General features: G+C 37.4%; 1 protein-coding gene across 1 annotated transcript in view; it reads left to right on the top strand.

Moving 5' to 3' along the window:
• LOC137390309 (uncharacterized) overlaps positions 1-18,838 on the top strand; it is a 38,942-nt gene extending 20,104 nt beyond the window's left edge. Inside the window, exons 5-9 of the mRNA XM_068076641.1 lie at positions 7,482-7,652; positions 12,729-12,834; positions 14,590-14,679; positions 14,968-15,055; positions 18,034-18,838. Of these exons, the coding sequence (XP_067932742.1) occupies positions 7,482-7,652; positions 12,729-12,834; positions 14,590-14,679; positions 14,968-15,055; positions 18,034-18,145 (567 nt within the window). The 3' untranslated portion in view covers positions 18,146-18,838. The remainder of the gene's footprint in view (positions 1-7,481; positions 7,653-12,728; positions 12,835-14,589; positions 14,680-14,967; positions 15,056-18,033) is intronic.
• The last annotated feature ends 8,336 nt before the right edge of the window (positions 18,839-27,174 follow it).

Consider the following 27,174-nt stretch of genomic DNA (forward strand, 5'->3'; position numbering starts at 1 on the left):
TTGGTTCATCTTGACAAAAATGAACAAATTCGTACTCATCTTACCGAGGAATGTTTATACTACATTCTAGGAACAGCTGCTTTTAGAAAAGTTGTGTCATTGAAAAGATTAAAGTCCAACTGTGTCTGCAGTGCGTTGGAATGCAGGGAATGTTTGGAATCAACATTATGTGTAAAAGAAATATCGATAACACCCTCAGATTTGAAGATGACCTTTGAATGGGTTGATCTTGAAGCTACCATTCGAGAAGGTAAAATTGGAAAAGAGGTTGATTTAGAATGGATTAACAGATTTATCGCGACCGATTTTAAAACGATGGAAGAAACGATTTTTGAAACCGTGTTTTGGAATAGAATTCGGCACTACATGACTCATCCTACTCAACGTGATGAAACGAAACAACTGCTCTTCAGAAGACTCATTCATATAGCACAATTTCCATTAATCGGAGAAAGCGTGGAAGAGGAAATCGAGCATGAAATTGATGATGTAATTATAGATGAAAAATCTGTTGGATGAAAATAAAATAAAAAGATTCGGAATGATATTAAGTCTACTCCTCTAGATTTCTCCACCATTCTTCAATTTAGCTCTGTTGGTGAAGGAACAAAAAAAAAAAAAAAACGAAGAAAACAGAAACAATGTCGGTTATATTTCTAGAGGAGTTTATTCCAGCTCATCTTAAGGATGGACAATTATCAAGAGTGGTTGTAAAGAAAAACACAAAAAAATTCATCAGAAGAGTTACTGAAGAAACTTTTTACTATGTTATCGGATTCTATATCTATAAACGTTTCGTAACATATTTAGAAAGTCGGTGTGGATGCTTCGAGGGAGCTCGAGGATGTCAATATTGTATTAGAATAATGCAAATACGATATGGAAATGAAGGATTGACTCGACAAGAACTTCATGAGACTTTTGCCGAACTCGATATTGGAACGTGTTTGGAATCTGCTCAAATCGGACCAAGGAGTGACAAAGTCCAACTATCATTATTATCCTCACTTGATTGGAACACACCTTCAAACATAATATTAACCGAAACAAGACTTTATCCATATTTGAGAGGAGAAACCAATGATCAACATGCTACAAATCGTTACTTCAGTGAACTCCTACATATCAATGGGAAGAATTGATAATCATCACAGTTAGACTTTGCATAATTCTTTATATTTAATCACTTTATATCCAAGAAGGATTGACTCATCAAATAGAATTGAATAACTTTTTTTTGTATAGTATTTCAAGATAATTTTGAAGAATGAACTATATATATTATATTGACATACTTTTTTATGCATTTTCTTTGCCTACTTCAGTCAAGAGAGTAGTATTTTAAAAAGACACTATGACTATAATGAATTTGCACATTATAATATTTCTCATTTTACGCTTTACGGGAATAATAAATGGAAATCAAAGAATTCAATATGTTACCGATGCGAATAACTGCTTAAGCAGAACACTCAATGAATTTGAAGTTTCATTACTACTTCCATTCGAAGAAACTACTTTATATCACAAGAATAATGAAACATGCGGAAGAATATTTCCATTGGACTACTTTCATTGTGGTTATCCATTACCAGGCAATCACAGATTTGCGTGTAAAGAACTACTAAATGAAGATGAAACAGATGGAAAAAACCTATACCTTAATCCTATAGTGTCAGCTTCATCGGAGCAAGTTCTAACATATTCTGAATGTGAATATTCAGTTCAAAATTCCACAATCGATATTCTAATTGATTTCAAATTATTCTACAGAGGAGAATTATGTGGATATAACTCTACTCTTTCAATGTTGCAATGTCCTCCAGGATCGAATTTTCAAGATATTGACTTTATCTGTAATCTTCAACCTATTTCAAATTCTACTACACCTAAAGGTACCTTCATATATGATAATATTGGAAATAATGAAGGATTAGATTTGTTACTTCCTGTTCAGTTTCTCAATTCTTTGGGAAAATCAACTCTTATTTTAGTTCTTCGATGTGACACAGAAATTGATGAAAGATGTATTCCAAAACTTTCCTTTTTAAAACGAATGACAAAATGATTTTGAATTTTTTGTAACATTTATAGTTTATATTTTATAATAAAAACTTATCTCTCATTCAACCAAATATATAAAAATCTCCGGAAAATCAACCCCTCGGTGTCCCAGATATTAACCCCCTCACTCATCCGCTAGGTAATCTCTCGCTCTCCTCGATAATCCGCGAGATCCACTCCGGAAAACCATCCAGCCCTCGATGTCCCAGATATTCACCCTCACTATTCCACCGATAATCGGCGACGATTCGCCCGACTAATCCGCGACGATTCCCCCGACTAATCCCGCGATAATCCGCGTTCAATCGGATGACTCATCCCCCGCTAATCCGATGACTCATCCACAGATAATCCGCCGATTACGCCAGGAGCGGATCCGTAACCCCTCGAATTCAACCCCCTACTCTACACCACAATTTCCCCCCAAACCCCAACATCTCATTCAACTCCACACGATTCAATCTACACCCCTAACCAATTTAATTCACAACCCCCTTTTTCTATCCCCCCGCTGGATCCGTCACTTTTGTGTGTAGATCTGCTCTCTATATACTACTTCTATTGTTCTTACGCGTCTGTTTTATCGTCATTGTAATGCTGTCACTTTTAGCAGTGATATCTTATAATTTACCGTAGAAATTTGTTTTATTTTTTAGCCTTATCTCGAAGGAGTACATATCATTGTCTGGTAATCATGACGAGCCTGTTGGTCACTTGTGATAATCGATAAGTGCTGCAGAAATTATTTGCCAAGTATTGGGTCACATGATCAGATTACGACTTGCCGATTAGACCAAACCGAAACAAAACTGAAAAGTAGCGAGCATCTATATTTGATACGGGATCTTCGGTAAAACCCGAAGTGTTTGTCATAAACTAGTGCTACGATAAGTTTATATTGAGCTTTTTATTGGCCTTTCAATTCACGTGAGAACGTCACGTGACAAGACAATAACCAAATTTCATGACTACGTCAGAGAAATAAACGGATTCCAATCTACGGCGGCTTTTCGTCTTTGAGCTTTTAAGAGCTTGTAATCACATTTCCACATATTTTGCACCTACAACACAACAGAGTAAGACATAGTGAATCTTTTGATACCAAATAACTGTAAAGTGAATTTTGTTGCAAGTCAACCCTTAACGAAGCTGGCAATTATGTTTTAAAAATAATTGGTAGTGGTTGTATGCAATTTGTTCATATCACATGAGTTGAACTGCCCTGTAAATACGAGGACACAAACCATGAAAGATGTTGAAACCTTTAATTGAAGTAAAATAAACATTTAGCATAGGCAGAGTAAGAAGATCCTTCGTTGGAGTAAGATATGCTGGAATATGATGTAGATTTGCAATCAGTCAAAGTTTTTGTTTGCAACAAAAATGAGTCATTTGTGACATATCTTGGGAGTTATATTATAATAAACTTTTATACCATAAATAATATGGCAAAAGATAAACTGATAATATAATGCAATGGCAGATTTGAGTCAATGTATAGCCTGCAAAACTGAAGCAGGGTCAATGACTTCGTGACCTTACTACAAATAGTGTCGACATAATTACTCCAAGAGAGTCGATCTGTCAAAACAAATTCCAGCAATTTTGTCTCACGTCTACAAGTGATAGATTGACTGTTAAACTTAGGAGTTAAGCTATTTCGACGGCTTTTATTGAGGTTATAAATAAATAGATAAATAATTTCATTGTTATGTGATTTGAAGTACACCAGTTTCTGATAATTTGCATGGTGAAATTGCTGTGCCTCAAGAACTTGCACATCTTTGTGCTGACTCTAAAAGACAGTATCATCAGCGTGTGCAAAGCTTCTGGGAATTAGTCTGAAAAGATCATTTATATATATTAAAAATAGTACTGCAGCAACAAAAGACCCCTTTGAAACACTGCTATCTATCTCTTGCATCAAGGGTTCTTTGTCATTCAAGACCTTTTGACACATTTTTTGAAAATGGGATTGAAGTAGCCCTACTTGCAGGGATTTATTTCTAAAACTAGCGAATTTCAGTTTAGCAAATAATATTTTGTGATTAACGCAGCCAAAAGCTTTGCTGAAATCCAAAAACATTAAGCAAGCCTTTTCATCCTTTATTTTTAAATATAAATAGTCTGAGATCAGTTTATGAACAGCGTTAGCGTATGAGTGACTTTCTTAAACTACGCTGATAAAAGACGTAAAATATTTTTGGACAAATGAGAGTAGATGTGGATATTTAAATGCTTTTCAAAAACTTCAGATAAAATAATAAAATAAGACAAATTAGTTTTGATAAAACAAATATGGATTAGATGATGGTAAAACTAAACTTGAAAGTTTACTTGAAATAGACACAAAATGTGAGTTAAGTTCCGAGGATGTCATTCAACTGTCACAGTTTCAAGGTTTCTTATCTTTTACATTCAAAGTTTGCCGAAGTTTAAGCGCATTATCAAGCGTTGACTGTTCAACAAGTTCGTCGATACATTTTGTCTTCTTTTAATGAGATTCATGACAAAATTGCGCTGCCTTTTGTAAGCAGCCCAATGTCTGCATTTTCCAGTTGTTCTCTCAACTTGATATTTTGCTGTAATTTTTTGTCAAGCCGGATAAGTAAAAATTCCGACTTGACTTTTCTAGTTTTAAGATGTGCCAATTTATTGACAACCAAAGAAAACTTTTCATCATCATATCATTCATGTTCTTTTCAATCTGAATATCATTCCATCTGATAGAGAAAAACTCATTTGAAATTTTATCTGGCACGAATCTTGAGTAATCCCTGTAAGTGAGTTTTAGGGAAAATGAGTTGTGTGACACCAGTTTTTTTTACAATAAATACGAAATTATGATCTCTGATAGATAATTTATGGACTGTACTCCAGCAAACTTGGCGGTATGAAAAAAATTTATATACACTTGATCAATTGATGTCGAAAAGTTTGCAGCTACTCTTGTTGGTTCACCAATCAGCTGTTTTAAAGCCAAAGGATTACATATTTTCCTTTTCCAATAGGATCATTTTTGTTCAACAAGTTGGCATTGAACTCACCCAGTGTCAAATTCTTTCCGTTCTGCTGTAACAGTCGTTCACCAAGTCTGAAAATTTTGTTATTCATCTATAAAATTAATAAATTCAGAGGTTTATATACAAAAGACACTATAAGTATAAGGTCTCAAAATGAATGGAATGACTTTAATGGAAAGGCTTACCAGCATCAATTTCATGAATTGCCAATTCCAAACGCTTGAAATTAACGGAGCGATAGGTATAGCATAACAAGCCGCTACCCAGTTGACCCAGGCAATTGGTTGACCAATTTTATAACATAGATTTTCGATCAAGTTAAGATCTGGAGACTGAGTTTATGGCAGTATTGCAAGGTGCGTTGCCCTGCTGATGCTACCATGGTCCGTGGCACAGTTTTCTAGCAGGTAGAAGAATTAAGTATATTTGATAATATATTAACAAATTAGCATTAATAAATATTGAAGCATCACCATATTTGATACATTCATCATGGTAATATAAGGTCTGGCTTGGCTACTCGCCACAAAGCATCCCAACCATTACAGATGTTGAATGCTTAATCGAGAGAAGTGTGTGTTTTAGATTAAACTTTTCAACAGGTCTTCGTCTCACATAGTTTAGCAATTATTGTTTTGAATATTAAAAGTATATTCATCAATGAACACTTTCTTGCCACTGTTGAGGTGTTCAATCCAGATGCTCCTTAGCCAATACCAATCGAGTTTTAGTTTTTTTCTGATGCTTATTATGGTGAGGTCTTTTTGACTGCATCGTTTTTCAGCGCTTTTACGTAAAACTCTGACTGTAGATGGTGCCAAGTGGGTTTTAGTATATTCTCTAAGTTCCTTACTCAGCCGAGGGCTGGTAAGATGGCGGGCGCTCAAAGAATTCTAACTAACCTTGGGCTAACTACACGCTCTGTAGCACATTTTTAAAAAACCCTACCTTTGCGCTTGCCAATATGTATCAAAAAGTTTGTATGCTTTGAGATAAAGATGCCGGTAGTTGATTGTCATGCTTATCCATGGCCTACTTAAAAACTCACATAAAGAGTCAAAGTTCAGCTTCAAAGCTTTCAAAAGTTGGTAGATCATTCCTATCTTATCAAAACAAAGCTCGTACCAGCATGTAAGTTACAAAGAGTGTAGTTACAAAAGATATTTATACATGTTTCCTTGCCACTAATCAAAGGCCTGTAGATTTGCATCAGAGGCTTTATGTTCCCTGTTCGCATAGACATATTATTTGAATTTGTCTCCTATGTATAAATTGTTAATCATGAACGCTGATAACACTTTAACAGTAGAAGAAGAAATAATGAAGTCATCGGATATGTATGTACACACTGGTGTAACAGCTTTGTTTTGAACTTTTGAAGGTTAACTTGCAACAAAATTCACATTACAGTTATTTGGTATCAAAAGATTCACCATGTCTTACTCTGTTGTGTTGTAGGTGCAAAATATGTGGAAATGTGATTACAAGCTCTTAAAAAATCAAAAACGAACAGTCAATCGCAGCCATCACGAAAACGCTGTTGTTTGGATTCTCTTCCAAAACGGCTCAAATAGGATGTAGTTGAACACAATGTGCTTCTGTTTACACTTTCATGCAACCTCATTCGTCAAAATATTTTCGCAAATATACTTCACGCATTCAATAAAACCATGTATATTGTCCTTATGCGTCTATTTCATCGTCATTGTAATGCTGTCACTTTGAGCACTGATATCTCAAAACTTACTTTAAAAATTCGTTTAATTTTTTAACCTTAGCTTGAAGAAGTGCATATCATCATCTGATAAACATGATGAGCCTGTTGGTCACCTGTGATAGTCGAAAAATGCTGCAGAAATTATTCGTGCTGTTTGGCAGGAAGTATGGGTCACATGATCTGATTACGACTAGACAATTAGACCAAGCCAAAACAAAACTGTAAAGTAGCGAGCATCTATATTTGATACGAGCTTTTCTGCAGAACCCGAAGTGTTTGTCCTAAATTAGTACTACGAGACGTTTTATATTGTGAGCCTTTTATAGGCCTTTCAATTCACGTGAGAACATCACATCTCAAAACAATAACCAAAATAATCTACAGCAGTTTTGTGATGGCTGCGATTAACTGTTCGTTTTTGGGCTTTTAAGAGCTTGTAATCACATTTTTACATACTTTGCACCTACAACACAGCAGATTAAGACATGGTGAATCTTTTGATACCAAATAACTGTAATGTAAATTTTGTTGCAAATCAACCTTTAACTTCTATATTTATTTAAACTCTCAAAAACTGTGTCATGCAAATAAAGAATGTTGCAATGCAAAAAAGGTCTCTAATTTCTATCAGTTTACAATTCTTTCATTATTATTTTCATTATTGTTTAATATTTTAGATAGACATGATAAATAGAAAGTATGATGACCTGAGACAGAATTTGCTCGCAAAGCGAAAAGAATCACTAAAGATGTTGAAGTCATTTCTAGAGGGCACAGTGAAAGATTCCCAGTTTGACATCCATCTTGCGAAAAGAAACATCCAATCACACCTAGCCTATAAACATGAGGTCTGCGTGCTTCCCTTAATATCAGATAATTTTTAGGCTTACAGTAGCTATTTAGTTTAATACTAGCAAACTTATGGCTACATGGTAAATTGTTTAATAAGATTATATAGCAGAGTTCATAGCGTGGGCGCTCTGCCATTTACATGACGAGCGTTCAAGTTTTCTTAACCAAAACTCATTATCTCAGGGTCTACTGCTACATGGAGTTTCTGCCTGTGAGGTTGCAGCAAAGTCCTGGAAAATCAATTTGTAGCATTTCTATGACACTCAAGCCTTTATTGAAGAACTATTTTTGGAGAATTGTATCTTTTATAAAATTCAAGATTTCACAAAAAATAAATTAATAATTGACTAATATTATGTGTTAAATTGAAGTTTTTAGATTTAAAATCTACAAAGACGAAAGATTTTTGTGATGCTGTATCTAGCCACGGAGCCATTCAACGTATTGCATACTTCAAAATTCATTTGAAGCAAATTTTTCAATTGAAGTTGTCTTTACTGTTCCTCGCGTCTCTGTTTTATATTGACTTACTGAAACTTTTCCCTTATTGTTCTTAACAGCGCAGAAAACATTGTCCAACTATAAAACGGAGGATGCAGCTGATTCAACAAAATAAATTTATTTTTTGTGCAAGAATTTCTTGCAAAATTAATAAAGAAGGTGTTGGATGTCAAAGAATCTTTATTCATGCTTTGGATTGATTGATCAGTATTTCTCTTATACACTCTATCATTTTTATTTTATTGTCTTTCTGACCTTACAAGTGTAGCATAACGAAAAGACTAACCAAACATGCCCATATCAGTCATCTGCTTGGCAGTTTCTAACTTGCATCATTCCTCCGTTAATCTTCTTTTTTGCTTTCTTTTTGCACCCAGCACTTCCCCTATCCTTCGGTCCCTTTCTTTTCCGCTTTCTCCCTTTCACTCATTTTTTAGGCAATTTCTGTAGGCAATAGCTATTCAGGTGTGTTCTGCAGCCATTAGCCATATACGGTATGTTTTGCAGTCATATGTTTAGGTCAGGCTATATATTTACCTACTACCGGTAATGCAAGTAATCTGCTACCATCTGTACATGGGTCGGGCTGACAGCGACTAAACCATCAACCCTCATAAAAATAGAGTGGGCCAACTAGATACCCTTACAGAACCAAAAACAGCATCCATAAAAGCACTACACTGTACCAGTAATGCACCATGGCAGCATCTAGAAGGAAAGGATATGCAAACCTATCCGCCAGCCACTGCAACAGGATGGAAATGCTGGCATGTTTCGACCTGTTCTTGCTCGCCGAATATCGTTTCCTTTGTGTCAATAATGAATCTGGTCCAGCAAAAGCCAGAAACCACTTCAACATTTGCATGCAGCTCTATGGAATAAGTGGCAAATATAACAATCTCTAATACCGTCTCAAAGTTCGAACTGGGTCACTCCCTTTCTGGGACCTCGGAAAAAGTATGCTTCATCGTTCAATGCATAAAACAAGATCCGATATCCATCCCTGGTCTGATTGCGACATTGAGACTGCCACTCCGGGGAAAAGGGTATGTTACATTGTAAGCGCTTATGCTCCCACTATGCCAAACCCCAATGAGAAGTTCCACACTAACTTATGAGATACCATTAAAAGTGTCCTTATTATCGAAAAGTTGATTACTGCTGGAGACATGAATGCTGGAGTAGGGTTGAGGCGAAAGATCGACCTGGTGTCTTGGGAGCACAAGGTATAGCCAAATGCAACTCGAATGGCAAACGTCTCCAGAGTTACTACTCAGAATATGGCTGGTTATCACAAATACGGTTTCTAAGCATAAAGAACATCACCGAACTACCTGGATGCATCCACGGTCAAAGCACAGACACCTCTTAGACTGCATCATTACCAGACAATCAGATCTGAATGGTGTGCTTGACAATAGAGCCATGAAAGGCGCTAATTGTGCCACAGATCATAACATGGAGTGAGCAAAGCTTTTGTTCAATGTGAGACTCAAAGGAAACAAAAGACAAAGGACAGCCAATACTCAAATTAAATGTGAACAAGTTAAAAAACCCTGAATACTGACAGGAGTTTCAGAAAATGTTGGATGAGAGCATGGATTGCATTGGCAGTGAGAAGACGAAATAGAAGAGAGGTGTGAGATGTTGAAGACAGTCACCTATGAAACAGCGTACAAACATACCTCGACATACAAGCTTAATGCATTTTGGGACCGAGCTCGTACGTCAATTTACTCACATCTCAAAGCACTATTTCTTATATGAAATAACCAAGTAAAAATTAATCTATTACCATCTTGAGAAAAACCACCTAAAGAGGATATTACAGTGGAAAAAGTGTTTTAACTGTTGTAATTTAGTATCTACATTAACAAAGTAATAAAAACCCATTTAGTTGTTCTGATCTGCAATAAAATATAACATCATTATGTACGCTATTTACTTTTGAGACATATTATTGAAAACGGCAGTCTGAGAGAGACTTTAAAGCAAAGCATTCGGTGCACTAAACTTTTGTGACCTTACGAAATAGAAACTTGGAATTTAACTTCAATGAATTTAACTTAGTAAGCATACCCTTGAAGCTAAGTTTTAATCATTTATTAAACTTACGTTGATTTTGTCGTCATATGTTTTGGTATGTTTCCGGTTATGCACTTTTGATTCGCGTACGTAATAACTTTTAGCCAACCTGTTAAAACTTTTTTCAAAGTGATTCGAGGAGAAAAACGGAATGATGCGTTTTTGTAGTGTAGTGGCTATCAACAACCGGTTCATATGCTCATATATCAAATATTACTCATATCTCAAGAAAAAAACTTGCTAAAAAGTCAGCTCGTATCTCAAGTTTCTCATATGTAGGGGCACTTGCATGTAGAGGTGTGACTGTGTTAGCTTTTGGGAAAACTGATGCGGAAACACCAACACTGGTTTGTTAAAAATGATGGTAAGCTTAACACTCTGGTTGCTGAGCAAAGCTGAAGCCCGTAAACTACAACGTAAAAGCAGTGCCAGCATTGTTCTTTCAGCAAAAGTGATAGATCGAATGCAACAATATACCCGTCAAATGAAATCTCAATAGTGGGAGGAAAAAGCAAATGCATTCCAACAGGTCGCAAGTCAGATTCCGTACCACTAACACCTGGTTAGAGAGATGCTAATTGCTGATGACAGTGCACTGGTTGCTTACACGGCCTCTGACATGCAGCTACTCCTGGACGACTTTGCTAGAGCTGCATCTCTGTTTAAGCTTGAATATTAATATAAAAAATACAGTGGATGTGCCAACCAATCAAACTCGTTCCTTTTTTTTCTAATGCTTGCATGAAGGCAGGTTAATTAAGGCATCTTCATCAACCAAGAATCACTCGTTAAATCCACATCCTTCACCTACATTGGAAGCACTGTATCTGACCTTGGAATTAAAAAGAAGGTTCAAGCAAGGGTTGGCAAAGCAAGGGTTGGCAAAGCCAGTGCTGCCTTCGGCAAGCTTCTGCAGACTTTCGAAAACCAAGCATGGGTCGGTTGGGGCAAAGTGTGTCGCGCAGGGGTCCCGTCAACGCTCTTATATGGTGCAGAGACCTACATGATTTATTAAAGACTGATTTGCAACAAAATTCACATTACAGTTATTTGGTATCAAAAGATTCACCATGTCTTACTCTGCTGTGTTGTAGGTGCAAAATATGTGACAATGTGATTACAAGCTCTTAAAAGCTCAAAATCGAAAAGCCCCCGTAGATTGGAATCAGTTTATTTCTCTGACATTGTCGTTACATTTGGTTATTGTTTTGTCACGCGATGTTTTCACGTGAATTGAAAGGCCTATAAAAGGCTCAATATAAAACTTTTCCTTTAGTTTATGACAAACACTTCGGGTTTTACCAAAGACCCAGTATCAAATATAGATGCTCGCTACTTTACAGTTTTGTTTGCATTTGGTCTAATCGTCTAGTCGTAATCTGATCATGTGACCCAATACTTCGCAAATAATTTTGGCCGCACTTTTCGATGATCACAGGCTCGTCATGATTATCAGACAATGATATGTACTCCTTCGAACTATGGTTAAAAAATTGAACGAATTTGTACGGTAAGTTATAAGATATCAGTGCTAAAAGTGATAGCATTACAATGACGATAAAACAGATGCGTAAGAACAATAGACATGGTTTTATTGAATGCATGAAGTATATTTGTGAAAATATTTTGACGAATGAGGTTGCATGAAAGTGTAAACAGAAACCATCTTGTACAACTACGTCTCATTTGAGCCGTTTTGAAAGGAGATTGTAATCTACGGCGGTTTTGGGATGGCTGCGATTAACTGTTCATTTTTTAGCCTTTAGGAGCTTGTAATCACATTTCCACATATTTTGCACCTACAACACAGCAGAGTAAGACATGGTGAATATTTTGATATCAAATAACTGTAATGTGAGTTTTGTTGCAAGTCAACCTTTAAGTTCAGGTAAAGAAACTGCATGTGACGTAACCTGAAGGGCATCTTGAACATCAAGTGGCAGAATACGATCACCAACGATCAGATCACATCCTTATTGAAAAAAGTCTGAGATGGTTTGGCCATGTACACAGAATGGAACAAGATCGGTTCTTATTTCAACCATTATATTCACAACTATGTGATAGTAAACAAAATCAAGAAAAACTTAGACTCTGCTATAGAAGTGCAGTTGAGAGAAATTTAAAATGGCGACAGATCAATTCCAACAACTGGCGATCATACGCAACCACAACCATAGACAGTCTTAGTCACCCAACTGACTGCGAAAGAGAGAGTGAGAAAGAGAGGGAGGTAGGAAGAGAGCAAGCGATATTTAGGGTCTGCTCTGTAGCCATTAGCAATCCAGGGTATGTTTTGCAGTCTTTGGACATATAAGATTGGTTCTGCTAACATTAGCCATACGTATATACGTAGAGTATGTTTTGAAGCAATTAGCTATATGCGGTTTGCACTGTAGCCACAAGCAATCCAGGGTATGTTTTGCAGTATTTGGCCATGCAAGATGTACTCTGCAGACATTAGCCATTTATGGTGTTTTCTGCAGGTTGATATTGTATCGGATCATGGGGAAGTCAAAAGCCATACCAACACATTGCTAGCTAGAAATTTACCTACATTATCATTCAACGACTTGAAGCTGAAACGTTTAGGTATGTTCCTATCATGGTTTTACTTTGTGATTTGTATTTTCACGGTGCACCTTACAAGCTTGCAACAGTTTTCTAAAGGTTGCAGAATCAATGGGGTTACTTTATTTTAAACATCTTAATTTGTAAAAATGCTAATCTTATGTTTGATAAAAAATAGTCTTAGGTGTGGTATGGCATGGCATTTTGTCGTATCATTATAAAGGCAAAGTTCAGTATGGTATGAAATCATGTGGTTACTTGCTGCTTGCCATCATTTGTTACATTATACTGTGCTGTTATGGTTTATGGTATCTTACGCTATCTGAGAGCATACTATTGTATATGAAATTTACGGATAAAGCATATTCCATAATTAATTTCCCTCAATTGAAATGTTATAGGCCCATTTATGCACTCTACATTGATTTGAGTTACGCAATGTTAGATTGAGAAGTAATATTGATGTCTGGTTATCCTTATCCATGAATATCAAATGTTTATGCAAGTCTACCCTCCTATCAAACTTTCAGTTTGTAGTTCCTTTTATTTAGTGTATTCAGACAAAAAACTCATCCCACCTCATCCATTGTTGATTGGTCATTTCAATATTTCATTCTGTTTCTTGTTCACGGCTTCCTTGCACTTAATATTGCACATTCTCTGATGTTTGGGAGGACTTAATTGGTGCGATTAAAATCACCTATTGCGTTTTGTCTATTTTGCATACATCTACAGTATGTATTATCGCGTACTTTACATCCATGTGCCTAACAACCATTTACATTGCATCTGTTTACGTCACACTTCTTTTTCTGTCATGTCCATGTATGTCACCTACATGTGTGTCACATTCGTTTCAGTTACATCTATGTGCATGTCCGTCATGTCTATTTGTCATATGTGTTTATGTCACATTATATCAGTGTCTGTCATATTTGTTCAGCATATCATTAGGCTATGACCAATATCTATCTTGGAGGGTATGGCACACCTGTATATATGTGTCAGCAAGTTGTCAATATCCCATGCCTATTTTGGAGTGTATGGCACACCTGTATATAGATGTTTGCATGTTGTCAATGTTCCAGGCCTATCTTGGAGTGTCCACACACTCCAAGATAGGCTGATATATGCTTGTACAGAGGTGTCATCAAGATGTCAATGTCCCAGGCCTATCTTATAATGTGTGGTACGCCTGTATATAGGTATCAGGAAGTTGACGATGTCTTATACCTATTTTGGAGTGTTTGGCACACCTGTATATAGGTGCCAAAAAGTTGACGACATCCCATACCTATCTTGCAGTGTACGACACACCTGTATATGGGTGACAGCAAGTTGACGAATTCCAACTCATATCTTATAGTTCTCTTTCCCTACAAGCCTCACTACGTCTCAACTGTACAATTTTTTTGTTATGTATGTTATTAGTTTTAGTAATGCAATCACTAGTTATCTGGTTACGCCAGCATTTTCAATGTATCGGGAGTTGTCTATCCACTTTCACATCTTTCAACCTTGAATGTTTCTTCAATATATAATACTGCTAATAATATTGTTAATTTGTTATGCCACAATATAAGGTACTCATCTCTACACTTAACATAATTATAGTAACTCTGTGGACAATCCTAACCCACCAACCTCTTTCTCATAGAGTGGATGGCCCCTTATTATATTCATAACTCACCAATATAGCTTTGCATCACAAATACACACAGTTTCTAATATAAACTTACATGTGAATTCAATTGCTTTCGCCTCGCTTCTTAATAGATCAGAATCGTAACCTGGAACTACTGAATTTACCCAACTCCATCACTATATCTCTTGGTGTTCCCTACAGCACGGCCTTTGTTCCTCCAGGTATGTTTCTTCTACATCATCCATAAGTTTACCCAGATTTTATGTTTCCACATTTACATGTTATTTGGGAGGAATATTTCAAAGATGTAAACCAAAAACGCAAAACAAACAACCATTTGTAAAACAATGAAGCTCATACTGATAGCTTGTTCCCATGAATCTTACTTGACGATTGATTTTGAGTCATTATTTACTATGCATACTGATAGTGTTCAAATTTTTGTCAGTGACTTGCTAATTGATGTTCATCTTAAAATTTTATTTTACCTCAAATTTCTGATTATATAGAGCCAGAGACGGAAAATCCACGGAGGGAAAATCCAGATACGGGAAATGCAGGAGGGGAAAACCAGGAAAGCAAAGATGATGATGATATGTAAGTAAACGTGTCTGGTAAACTGGCTTATGGTTCCATGTTGAACGTTTATTTTGATTAGGGCTTATAATTTCATGTTGAGCGCCCATTTTGATTAGGACTTATGGTTTCATGTTGAACAGCTATTTTGATTAGGACTTATGGTTTCATGTTGAACAGCCATTTTGATTAGGGCTCATGGTTTCATATTGAACGGCCATTTTGATTAGGGCTTATGGTTTTATGTTGAATGGCCATTTTGATTAGGGCTTATGGTTCCATGTTGAACAGCCATTTTGATTAGGGCTTATAGTTTCATGTTAAACAGCCATTTTGATTAGGGCTTATGGTTTCACATTGAACAGCCATTTCGATTAGGGCTTATAGTTTCATGTTGAACAGCCATTTTGATTAGGGCTTATAGTTTCAAGTTGAACAGCCATTTTGATTAGGGCTTATAATTTCACGTTGAACGTCCATTTTGATTAGGGCTTAGTTTCATGTTGAACAGCCATTTTGATTAGGCCTTATAGTTTCGTGTTGAACAGCCATTTTGATTAGGGCTTATGGTTTCACAATGAACAGCCATTTTGATTAGGGCTTATAGTTTCAAGTTGAACAGCCATTTTGATTAGGGCTTATAGTTTCACGTTGAACGGCCATTTTGATTAGGGCTTATGGTTTCTTGTTGAACAGCCATTTTGATTAGGGCTTATGGTTTCATGGTGAACGGCCATTTTGATTAGGGCTTATAGTTTCATGTTGAACAGCCATTTTGATTAAGGCTTATAGTTTCATGTTGAACAGCCATTTTGATTAGGGCTTATAGCTTCATGTTGAACAGCCATTTTGATTAAGGCTTATAGCTTCATGTTGAACAGCCATTTTGATTAGGGCTTATAGTTTCATGTTGAACAGCCATTTTGATTAGGGCTTATGGGTTTCATGTTGAACAGCCATTTTTATTAGGGCTTATGGTTTCATGTTGAATGACCATTTTTTTGCTGTTGCTATGTATTTTTTGGACTGAATAATATGTTAAACGAGGTGAAGTTAAAGTAAAGTTACACCTTGACATAGCAAGTGTTCTGATATCTGTTTCATATGTTGACACAATGGTATGCTGAAGTGATTATTCTTATCTGAATACGTATATCGTATGTTGTTCAATTCAAACAATGGCAAATACTTGTCATAATTACATATAAGATTAAAACATTCTTTGTATAAAATTATGTAAAAAACTAAATATAAAAATATAACTTACATATTAAATTACTAAAGAAATAATCAGTAAAATGTGGTTGTTATTGTTACGCTCTCTTAAAGACGCATAAAAACAGGTGCAGCCTGGACAATGCACAGAATTTGGCGGAAACTGAATGAGTGATAGAAATACGTGGTTCTATTTGTTTCAACTTACCTTAAATGTAGTTGAAATTAACCTGATTTATAATTTCTTTATTATTCTCACATTTTTATTTCTACCCATCGTTCATATGCTTACCTACAAAATCAAAAATTTTTAAGGAATATCAGGCGTAGCTTTAAAATAAGGGTAATTTGTATGTCGACACAAATGTTTGCTCTAATCTGATGTTGTATATCCAACAGTTCTTGCAAGTCTATTGTAGACAATGTTCTGGATTGTGATAATGTATATCTTATATTCCTCAAAACAACTGAAATTTGCTACATAATTGGTTCAGCGAAGTTTTGACCCACGTAATGACAAACTGACGAAACAGCCTTTGGTCATAACCATGAGAGTTGAAATAAATTTGCTCTCTGTAAACAGTTACAAGGTAAACATACATACCAAGTCTCACATGTCGCTGTTGGGAAGGTATCAGTCAATACACAATCGAAATATATTTTATAAAAAAGAGCCATTTTGTAAATAATCTCTTAAAGAGCACATTGGAAAGGTTGATTGCTCGGGACCAGCACCCTAAGACGACGTTTGTATCATTACTTTGTTGAAGCGACGTCATAATGAAATAACAGCATGCCGTTACCTTAAAGGTTGACTTGCAACAAATTTCACATTACATTTGTTTGGTATCAAAAGATTCACCATGTCTTACTCGGCTGTGTTGTAGGTGCAAAATAATTGGAGAAGGTGATTAAACGTTCTTGAAAGCTCAAAAATGAAGTTAATCGCAGCCATCACGAAAACGCCATAGGCTAGAATCCCTTTATTTCGATGACATACTCAACTCGACATGGTTATTGTTTTGACACAAGATGTTATCACGTGAAATGAAAGGCCAATAAAAGGCTCAATAAAAAATGTCTCGTAGCACTAGTTTATGACAAATACTTCGGGTTCTACGGAAGTCTGCTTTCTGCTTGGTCTAATCATCTAGTCGTAATCTGATCAGGTGACCCATACTTCCTGCCAAATGGCAAAAACAATTTTGCAGCATTTTTGACTATAAAAGGTGACCAACAGGCTCCTCATGTTTATCAGAGAGACACGCACTCCTTTGAGCTAAGGTTAAAGAATTAAACTACCTTTTAGGCTAGGTTTTGAGATATCAGTGCTCAAAATGACAGCATTACAATGATAATGAAGTAGACGTGTAAGGGCAATAGACATGGTTTTATTTAATGCATGAAGTATATTTGTGAAAATATTTCTACGATTGAGGTTGCATGAAAGTGTAAACAGAAGCACATCGTGTTCGATTACATCCCATTTGAGCCGTTTTGAGAGGGATTCCAACCTACGGCGTTTTCGCGATGAATGCGATTGACTGTTCGTTTTTTAGCTTTCAAGAGATTGCAATTACATTTCCACATATTTTGAACCTACAACACAGCAGAGTAAGACATGATGAACCTTTTGATACCAAATAACTGTAATGTGAATTTTGTTGCAAGTCAACCTTTAAGGCTAGATTCTTCATGGGCTGTCTTCACAGCTAATAAATGTAATTAAGACAGCGTGTACATGAATATGAGCTTTTCACAGGCTTTTTTATTATGTTCCGTAGATTTTATGATGCCGAATGGGACAATACTGAAGAACACCAAATGGTCAGACAAGAACAAAACGACCTCTCTGAAGTCATTCTACCAGACAATCATAACTGTCATAGTCCCTAATGAATATAGATGTTAGCCTTAATATTTTTACTCATGATAGGATATTATCTTCAGAGATAATTTCTGTATGTCCCTTCCCATTACCTGACTCTTAGTTTTACTAGTGAAAAAAGTATTTTTTTTCGCAGCCGATTTTTATGATTACACGCTTTTCCCAACTGATGTTTCGTGATCTTTGACCCATTTTCGTAGGCCAATAATTAGCTTATCGGTGCTATGAGATATGACATCTGTCCATTCACGGAAAAATGGCACTAACCAGTATTTATAAACACATTTTGATACAAATCTTGAATTTATTTGAGTTATTATTGGGTGCGTTTGCTGTCTTGGTGAATGCTTTCCACATAAAACTGACTGCATGGCTACATTTGTCCACAATCATTCCAACAGATGCACAGATCTTTTTATACCAGACACTTACTGATACCTGTTGACACTTGCTATGTTTTCAGATACTCGCTGATACTTGTTGATTTAACTTAGTGAAATCATGTGTTTTCTTTTACTTTTCACTTGTGTAAAGATTTACATTTGTAATGCAATCAGCCTGATGAATTTTAATTGCTGTTGTATAACAACCTAATAATGCCCTTGCTTTATATTTTATATGGGATTGCGATACATTTAAACAGCAAAATTGCCTTCTTTTTCGCAAATTTACAAAAATACAAGCTGTGTCAAGTTATACAAGCTGTGTCAAGTTATACAAGCTGTGTCAAGTTAAACAAGCTGTGTCAAGTTATACAAGCTGTGTCAAGTTATAGATTCTCAGGTCAATGCAGTTGAAAGTATGACAGCCTTACCGTCAAACTGGTCGATATGTCAAGTCCTATCCATTCTTTAATACTGCTGTTGTCTTTGGGAAAAGATGGATTTATCAAACTGTCTAGAGCTAACGTATGGAGAAGGTGGTCAGTAAGAGAACTAGTAACTGCAGATGCTCATCACAAAAACACAAACTTCTTGCTGTTGTTTCGACACGATCTTCTCATCATGAAACAATAACTTAATTTAACTTTTGAGACAAATATTGTAAAAGTCTAAAAGCATATACGTAATATGAAAAAGTGTTTTAATTTAGTTCGTCTGTTTGTTCATGCACATCATCGTGACTGCGGAAGACAGATAAAAACTTCTTTGTGAATCCTTTCTGGAGTATCCATTCAAGTGTTTGTTTACTAAGGTTTTGGCAAATCTCTTCCAGCACTTTGTTGAGTTGAGATGGCAGAACACAGACAAAGAGAAGGTGAACCTTTGAGGCCACTTCAATGTGGTTGTAAATTACGCTTACTCCTTTTTCTTTCAAGGTGTCTACAATCACAACTTGAATATTGCACACACATCTAGTCTTTGTCACGATAAAGGTCATATGCAATCAAGCTAAACCCATATAAATTACTAGCTGCATTACCCGCCTACAGGAACAGATTCGCGTGCAGCATAAGGTTTATTGAGAGTGGTCTTTCAAACTGTATAACAACTCGAAATATGCAGTCTACTGAAATTGTTGCCCTGAATATGCATACACTTATACATGTCAATAATTTTGGGGAGAACAATGGAAATCTTAAATGTGTTTTACAACTAGATGCGTGTAAAATCTAATAAATTTTCTAGATTCATGTGTCTAGATTCAAGCATCCGTCCATACCCATCTATATTTGCAGTTAACGATCGCGCACTTCTGCCGCCGAGCCCCCGCCTTGGCTGACCAGTCTTTACCCGCCTCGCAGTTGACCATCGCGCTCTTACACTCGCCTTGCAATCAATCGCTTTGCACTCGCAATCAATCGGCCCGCACCCGCCCCGCAATCAATCCCCTTGCGTTCGCCACGCAATCAATTGCCTCGCGCTCGCCTTGCAATCAATAGCCTCGCACGCGCAACCAATCGCCTCGCAACCAATTGCCTCGCAATCAATCACCTCGCAATCAATCGCCCAGCACTCAATCGCTTCGCAATCAATCGCCTCGCACTCGCCAACACATTCATCCGGAAAGCCAGGCCTGAATACTCTCGCTGCACTCGGGGCGAAAAAGGTCTTCCACGCATCTCCTAGTGACGCCACGGCCCTAAACTGCTAGCTGCACCACCAGTCCGCGGGAGCAGATTCATGTACAGCAAGAGGTTTATTGAGAGTTGTCTTTCATACTGTAAAACAACTCCAAATATGGAGTTTACTAAAATTTTTTGCCCTGATCACACTATGCATACACATATGCAGCCATATATGTCAATAATTTTGGGGAGAACAATGGAAATCTGCAATACGTTTTACAGCTAGTCTACAATGCATCAGTCTCAAACCACTCAAATCTGAATTGCCCTATTTGTGTACAGAGAACTGATAATGAAATTGACATTGCTAGACAAACTGAAGTTCTTCAAACTGCCAGTATTGAAAAGTTTTGCATCTTTCAAAAAATTATACAAAATATTTTGCTATCGCTAGCATTTGTTGAATGGAGACTTCTACAGGCTTAAAACACTAATAGTAGCTCACCAGTTTTTCGTCTATAGCCTGTGTTTTGATATGGTATATACAAACAGTAATGAGGTTGTGTCGATAAAATTTATATGTATAACAGCACAGACAGTATGATGTCAAGGCAAATACAACATTAGCACCTTACAATAATAAAACATAACGCCAACATGATAGCCTTTTAAATGAAATACAATAACGAAAACGAATGCATGAAAATATATATATACTGAAAAATATGTTAGAAAATGCTGCATGTGGTATAGCAGAACATGAAGAAAACTCGCAAGAGTGGGGTGGGAACAACTCCTAGCTCTAGTCCTCTGCGCTTTAACCAACGCTACAACCTGCTGAACCCAACAGGAGGGAGCTGAAACCAACTCATTTATGCTCTGCTGAACCCAACAGAGTGCGCTGAACCCAACGCTGCTGACTGTACAGCCTGCTGAAACCAACAGGAGGGAGCTGAACCCAACTCACTTCCGTTCTGCTGAAACCAACAGAGTGCGCTGAACCCAACGCTGCTGATTGTACAACCTGCTGAAATCAACAGGAGGGAGCTGAACCCAACTCATTTCCGTTCTGCTGAAACCAACAGGGTGCGCTGAAACCAACGCTGTAACCTGCTGAAACCAACAGGAGAGAACACAACTCTTTTAAGGATAATTATTTAATTATCCAATTTATTTGTAGTAATTTTGTGTGAGCTTGCTGTTAGTGACGATTATAAACGATATTTCTCAACAATAACGACTTTATTATAGTAATACTAATCATGCGTCTAATTCAAGAGTCACACCAAAGCTGAACTGCCTAAAATTAGTGGCAGTATTTATATTACATAAGCGATTGGCCTAGAAATTGACGGTTATCGTTCTAACCGACCAATCATATAGTCTTGCTGACTGCCGAGTTTCTAAGAATTTTCACATACAGAACAATAAAAAATTATTACTAGACAATGAGCCATTGTAGCGTAACAATCTAAATACTAACAAAAAGCCCAAAAAATTCTACATATACTGGGTAGCGAACAGTAATTGTAAAAAACATTAAGACATATTTTGATAACGAAAAGGGCTAGCTAATTACAAAATCTTATCTCGAGAAAACACAGAACAAAAACGGAAACAATATTGTTTAATTAATCTTAAACCACTAACAATTAAATATAATAGAAACTTAGAATATTTTGACATGTAACCATGAACATAAACAATGTCTTCCAATGAGTGAACGGTAAGAAATAAATTATAGAAGATTGTTCACTGCGTAAAAACCTTAATACATGGCATCTGTTATCTTTTCTAGGTCAACCACTGTCCCAGAAGTCCCATCTCTATATACATCGCCTAAGTCACTTTTCCCTTTTATCGGTCAATCAGGCTTTTCTGCGCCGGGTGTCTGAAGCGCCTTGATGAGCCTGACTGACATTCATGGGACCGATAGTATCCAAATAAGACAATTCTTCGGAGCTATTCTCCCACGGTCTTTTTTATGGCCAACACTGCTTTCATAGAGTTTGTTCTTTAGAATATCTCGCTTTATTTTTACGTTTACAACACTATCTTCCTCTAAAACTTCATTCTGTCCCAGAATGGCATTACTTCTATGGCAGACATCTAAGTGGTAGTCCGGTAGGTGCTGACGTAATTTAGTAGGCTGGGTTGGAGGAATAGTGTGATCCTTTATCTCAGATCTTTCTGTGTGCTCCTGGAACAGAGGGAGGCGTTGCTCCTTCACCTCTGAGTCAGGAGGGCGTTCCGTTGGCTTAGGTAGACTTTCTCTACATATTCTGGTGGTGCTTAGTCTAATATCACTTTCATATTGAATAGGGGTTCCCCTTGCACTCTATTTTAAACTTCTGGTTTGTCAGATACTTGCTGATGGTGCAGAGATCGGCATCTTTTGGTTTAAGTTTGGTACTGCATCCTTTCCCCGTGAAGAATGATTTCAATGAAGCTTTGGTTCCGACAGAAAAGGTGGCGGGTTCATCTTTCATATCATCTTGGATTCTCCACTTTTGTAGACAGAGCCTTGTACCTCCTTTATACAAACTGTGCTGCTTTAACTTTTCTACTGGCTTTTCAACCTCAGCTTTCTGTATCGGCCTCAGCCAATATGCTAGCTGATTAATAAGCGGTCTATCCTTCATAACCGAGACTTCATGTTTTACTACCTGGTTGCCACCAACATCACCTCTGCTGGAGCTGAACACTTTCTGATGCTTTATCAGCGGTGTGTTGACTTGCTTTTGCTCCATTTCTGACAGAGATTGTGTCCAACTGGGTAAATGTTCATTGAGGTGTTTGGGGCATTTAGTTCCATTGCAATCCTTCTGAAACTGTTCTTGTCTTTCCACTGGCATACAGACGGCTACCTTTCTTCCAGAAGGTATATGAATAGGTTTATTGCTTGTGTTCATCACACGAATATTGACCTCCTGCTCTGTAGGTTCACACAGCGATGTGACAACCTTTAAGCCCGAAACCTTGTGTAAAGTTTTAATGCAAGCTGGCCCTGACGTCCACTTTCGACTAAGCCTTGCCAACAATAAACACTCAGTATTTGGCAAAACAACTGCGTTCCTTTTGACCTGCCCATTCACCGAAAGGGGTTCTCCGTCCTCGGGGCAGCAGGCAACTGCAGTGCCCTTACAACATAGCTGCGAATGACGGAAATCCATCTGACATTCTTGATCCTCTAAGAAGTCTAACCCTAGCAGAATGTGATCACCTACATCAGATACTACAAACTGATGTTCCAGTTGTATCGGTCCCAGACGAAATTTTAAATTCGTCATGCCTTCAAGCAAAATCCGCTGCCCATTTGCCAATATCCCGTTACCTCGCACAGGTAACAACTTTGAGTAACATGAGCTAGGCAATATTTCCAGCACGTTCTTCGGAAGTACAGACTTTGTACAACCACTGTCAAGCAACATGACAAATCTTTGTTGGTGTATCCTTACAAGAACGTAGTATGCACTGATGAGCCAACATGCCTGTATCCTAAGTTTGCCCACATCATGAAGTTCAGGCAATATGGGCATTAGTTTGCCTGAACTTGGTCGTTTCCCGATGGCTTTGGCTTATCACAGTAACGAGCAACATGGCCTCTGCCATTGCAGTTGTAGCATTGGACTTCTCTCTGAGGCTGTTGGCTTCTCATTGTTGTCGATGTTAGCTGTGTCATCATTGCTTGCTGTGATGCCGCCATTTGCTTTTGCGTGTCCAACATCTGCTGCATAAACTTACTCTGCATTTCTGCAAAATGTTTGAGCAAAGTTGTTTGACTCATTTGCATTTGCTCTGTCATTTCTTTCTTCAGTTGTTGGACATTGTCTAACTCTACTCGGTGGACATTTGTATCATATTCTACCATATCATGATACTTCTGAATAGTTTCTACGGCATCAGTCATGGTGCTGAGAGGAGATAAGCGCAGTGTCCAGGCCAGCTGTGAGTTAGGCCAAATTGTTGCAATCAACTCATGCTTGGCTTGCTGGTCATGCTGATAGCTATCTAGCTTGGGGAAAGCCTTTTGAACTAGGTTCTGTACCTTTTCAGCATAATGATATATGTTGTCCTTTGGCTTTAATTTCATTGATTTTAATATGGCGCTAGCTGTGTCTGTACTGAGCCCATATTGTGCCTTTAAGTTTATGGCAAACTTTTTCATAGGTATTGCCACCAACACCTCTGGTAGCTGGGCCTTTCAATGCCAATATTAACCGTAGCCTACATTTTTCATCACGCCACTGATTATGTTTTGCCAGTGCCTCAAAACAATGCAAAAACTCTTCCACATCGCTTGTGTCATTAAATGAAGGAGCAGGAATAGGCTGCATAGTAACTTTTGCAGGTCTGTGCCCTTTTTTCATCATGCTAGTGTCCAAATCATATGGGCCGTCATTACATCTATTCTCGCGCACCGTGTTTGGATTTAAAATGGGTATGAGAGAATTGCTTCATTATTATCCCACCGCTGTCACCAGTGAAGAAAACTCGCAAGAGTGGGATGAGGACAACCCCTAGCTCTAGTTCTCTGCGTTTTAACCAACGCTACAACCTGCTGAACCCAACAGGAGGGAGCTGAAACCAACTCATTTATGCTCTGCTGAACCCAACAGAGTGCGCTGAACCCAACGCTGCTGACTGTACAACCTGCTGAAACCAACAGGAGGGAGCTGAACCCAACTCACTTCCGTTCTGCTGAAACCAACAGAGTGCGCTGAAACCAACGCTGCCAACTGTACAACCTGCCGAACCCAACAGGAGGGAGCTGAAACCAACTCACTTGTGCTCTGCTGAACCCAACAGAGTGCGCTGAACCCAACGCTGCTGACTGTACAACCTGCTGAAACCAACAGGAGGGAGCTGAACCCAACTCACTTCCGTTCTGCTGAAACCAACAAGGGGCGCAGAAACCAACGCTGTAACTCGCTGAAACCAACAGGAGAGAACACAACTCTTGTAAGGATAATTATTCAATTATCCAATTTATTTGTAGTAATTTTGTGTGAGCTTGCTGTTAGTGACGATTATGAACAATATTTCTCCAACAATAACGACTTTATTATAGTAATACTAATCATGCGTCTAATTCAAGAGTCACATCAAAGCTGAACTGCCTAAAATTAGTGGCAGTATTTATATTACATAAGCGATTGGCCTAGAAATTGACGGTTATCGTTCTAACCGACCAATCATATAGTCTTGCTGACTGCCGAGTTTCTAAGAATTTTCACATACAGAACAATAAAAAAGTATTGCTAGACAATGAGCCATTGTAGCGTAACAATCTAAATACTAACAAAAAGCCCAAAAAATTCTACATATACTGGGTAGCGAACAGTAATTGTAAAAAACATTAAGACATATTTTGATAACGAAAAGGGCTAGCTAATTACAAAATCTTATCTCGAGAAAACACAGAACAAAAACGGAAACAATATTGTTTAATTAATCTTAAACCACTAACAATTAATTATAACAGAAACTTAGAATATTTTGACATGTAACCATGAACATAAACAATGTCTTCCAATGAGTGAACGGTAAGAAATAAATTATAGAAAATTGTTCACTGCGTAAAAACCTTAATACATGGCATCTGTTATCTTTTCTAGGTCAACCACTGTCCCAGAAGTCCCATCTCTATATACATCGCCTAAGTCACCTTTCCTTTTCTCGGTCTATTAAGCTTTTCTGCGCCGGGTGTCCGAAGCGCAGAAAGCGTGTGAGCCTGACTGACACTTATGGGACCGATAGCATCCAAATAAGACAATTCTTCGGAGTTATTCCCCCACGGTCTTTTTCATGGTCAACACTGCTTTCATAAAGCTTGTTCTTTAGAATATCTTGCTTTATTTTTATGTTTACAACAGAACACAGCATGACATAACAATAACACAATGTTAGTTCAACGCAACACTTGCGGATAGACAACATTTTTTTGTTTTTCTGTCAGGTGTATGAACAAACAGTTTTCGGCTTGTGCCTACCTTTGAGCAGACGACGTACAGCTGGTCATGGCTAAAGCAGGGTGACAGTAAGTTGATACCGGCTGCTCTCTTTCTTTTCACCATCGCCTATCGCAACCCTCGGAGTACTCGTGCAAGTTCTGTAGTAGTAAGTTACAGTAGGCCTACTCGTAGCTGGAAAAAATAATTAGTAACTCAGCTGCCGAAGAAAATGAACTTGTCCCACTATCACGAACGGTGGCAAATCCAACGTTATTAAGTAGTTGAGGTGGGGCAACTCATAGACAATACAACATTGTATAAGAAGCACTTACCTCTTTGATGTGGAAATTTAGTGGGTGAGAACTGCGCTTTTCCAACGTTTACGTGACCTTCGCAGTACACGTGGGCAGTAAATATTAATTGCATGTAAATCACTACTCATTAATTTATTTTATTTAAGGAGTAGTACATTTGGATAGCTGTATAGACACTTTTGTAGGCTGCAGAACTCAGGACGGTGCTTTTTAACACGGCAGCAACTTTCCTGTTTAAAAAGCGTGCTAACCAGAGATTTCGGTTAATGAGATGAAAGAAAAATAACAGAATCACTGCACATTTATATAAGCCGCTTGGCTCAATTCGTCAGACAAAAGTAGCGGCTAATAGTCCGAAATTACGATATTTACTACTCATATTAATTCAGTTGGCTTCATACGACCAAATGGAAAAAGAAAGACTACTCCATAATTTATTTACTGTTAGACTCATATTAATTCAATTCGCTTAGTATGACCGAAATTCGTACGACGATAAAAGGAAAGACCGCTCTATAAGGTGGACAGACAGACAACGATTGCCATTTATATACCCTAGGACACTTATACTTCGCTAGGATTTAGTTTCGTGAGTAGCGTACAGAGTAAAATTTCGCTGCCACTTAATTTTGCGGATCTGATTAGTGCAAAAATATGGTGATGTGAAAATAAATGCAGTAAAACAAACATAATTAGATTCCTCAGGTCCAGTTCACTGGTAAAAAAAAATTCAATTTGGGACTAGTTTGTATTTGTGAACT

Source organism: Watersipora subatra, chromosome 3, assembly GCF_963576615.1.
Source record: "Watersipora subatra chromosome 3, tzWatSuba1.1, whole genome shotgun sequence".
Lineage (NCBI taxonomy): Eukaryota > Metazoa > Bryozoa > Gymnolaemata > Cheilostomatida > Watersiporidae > Watersipora > Watersipora subatra.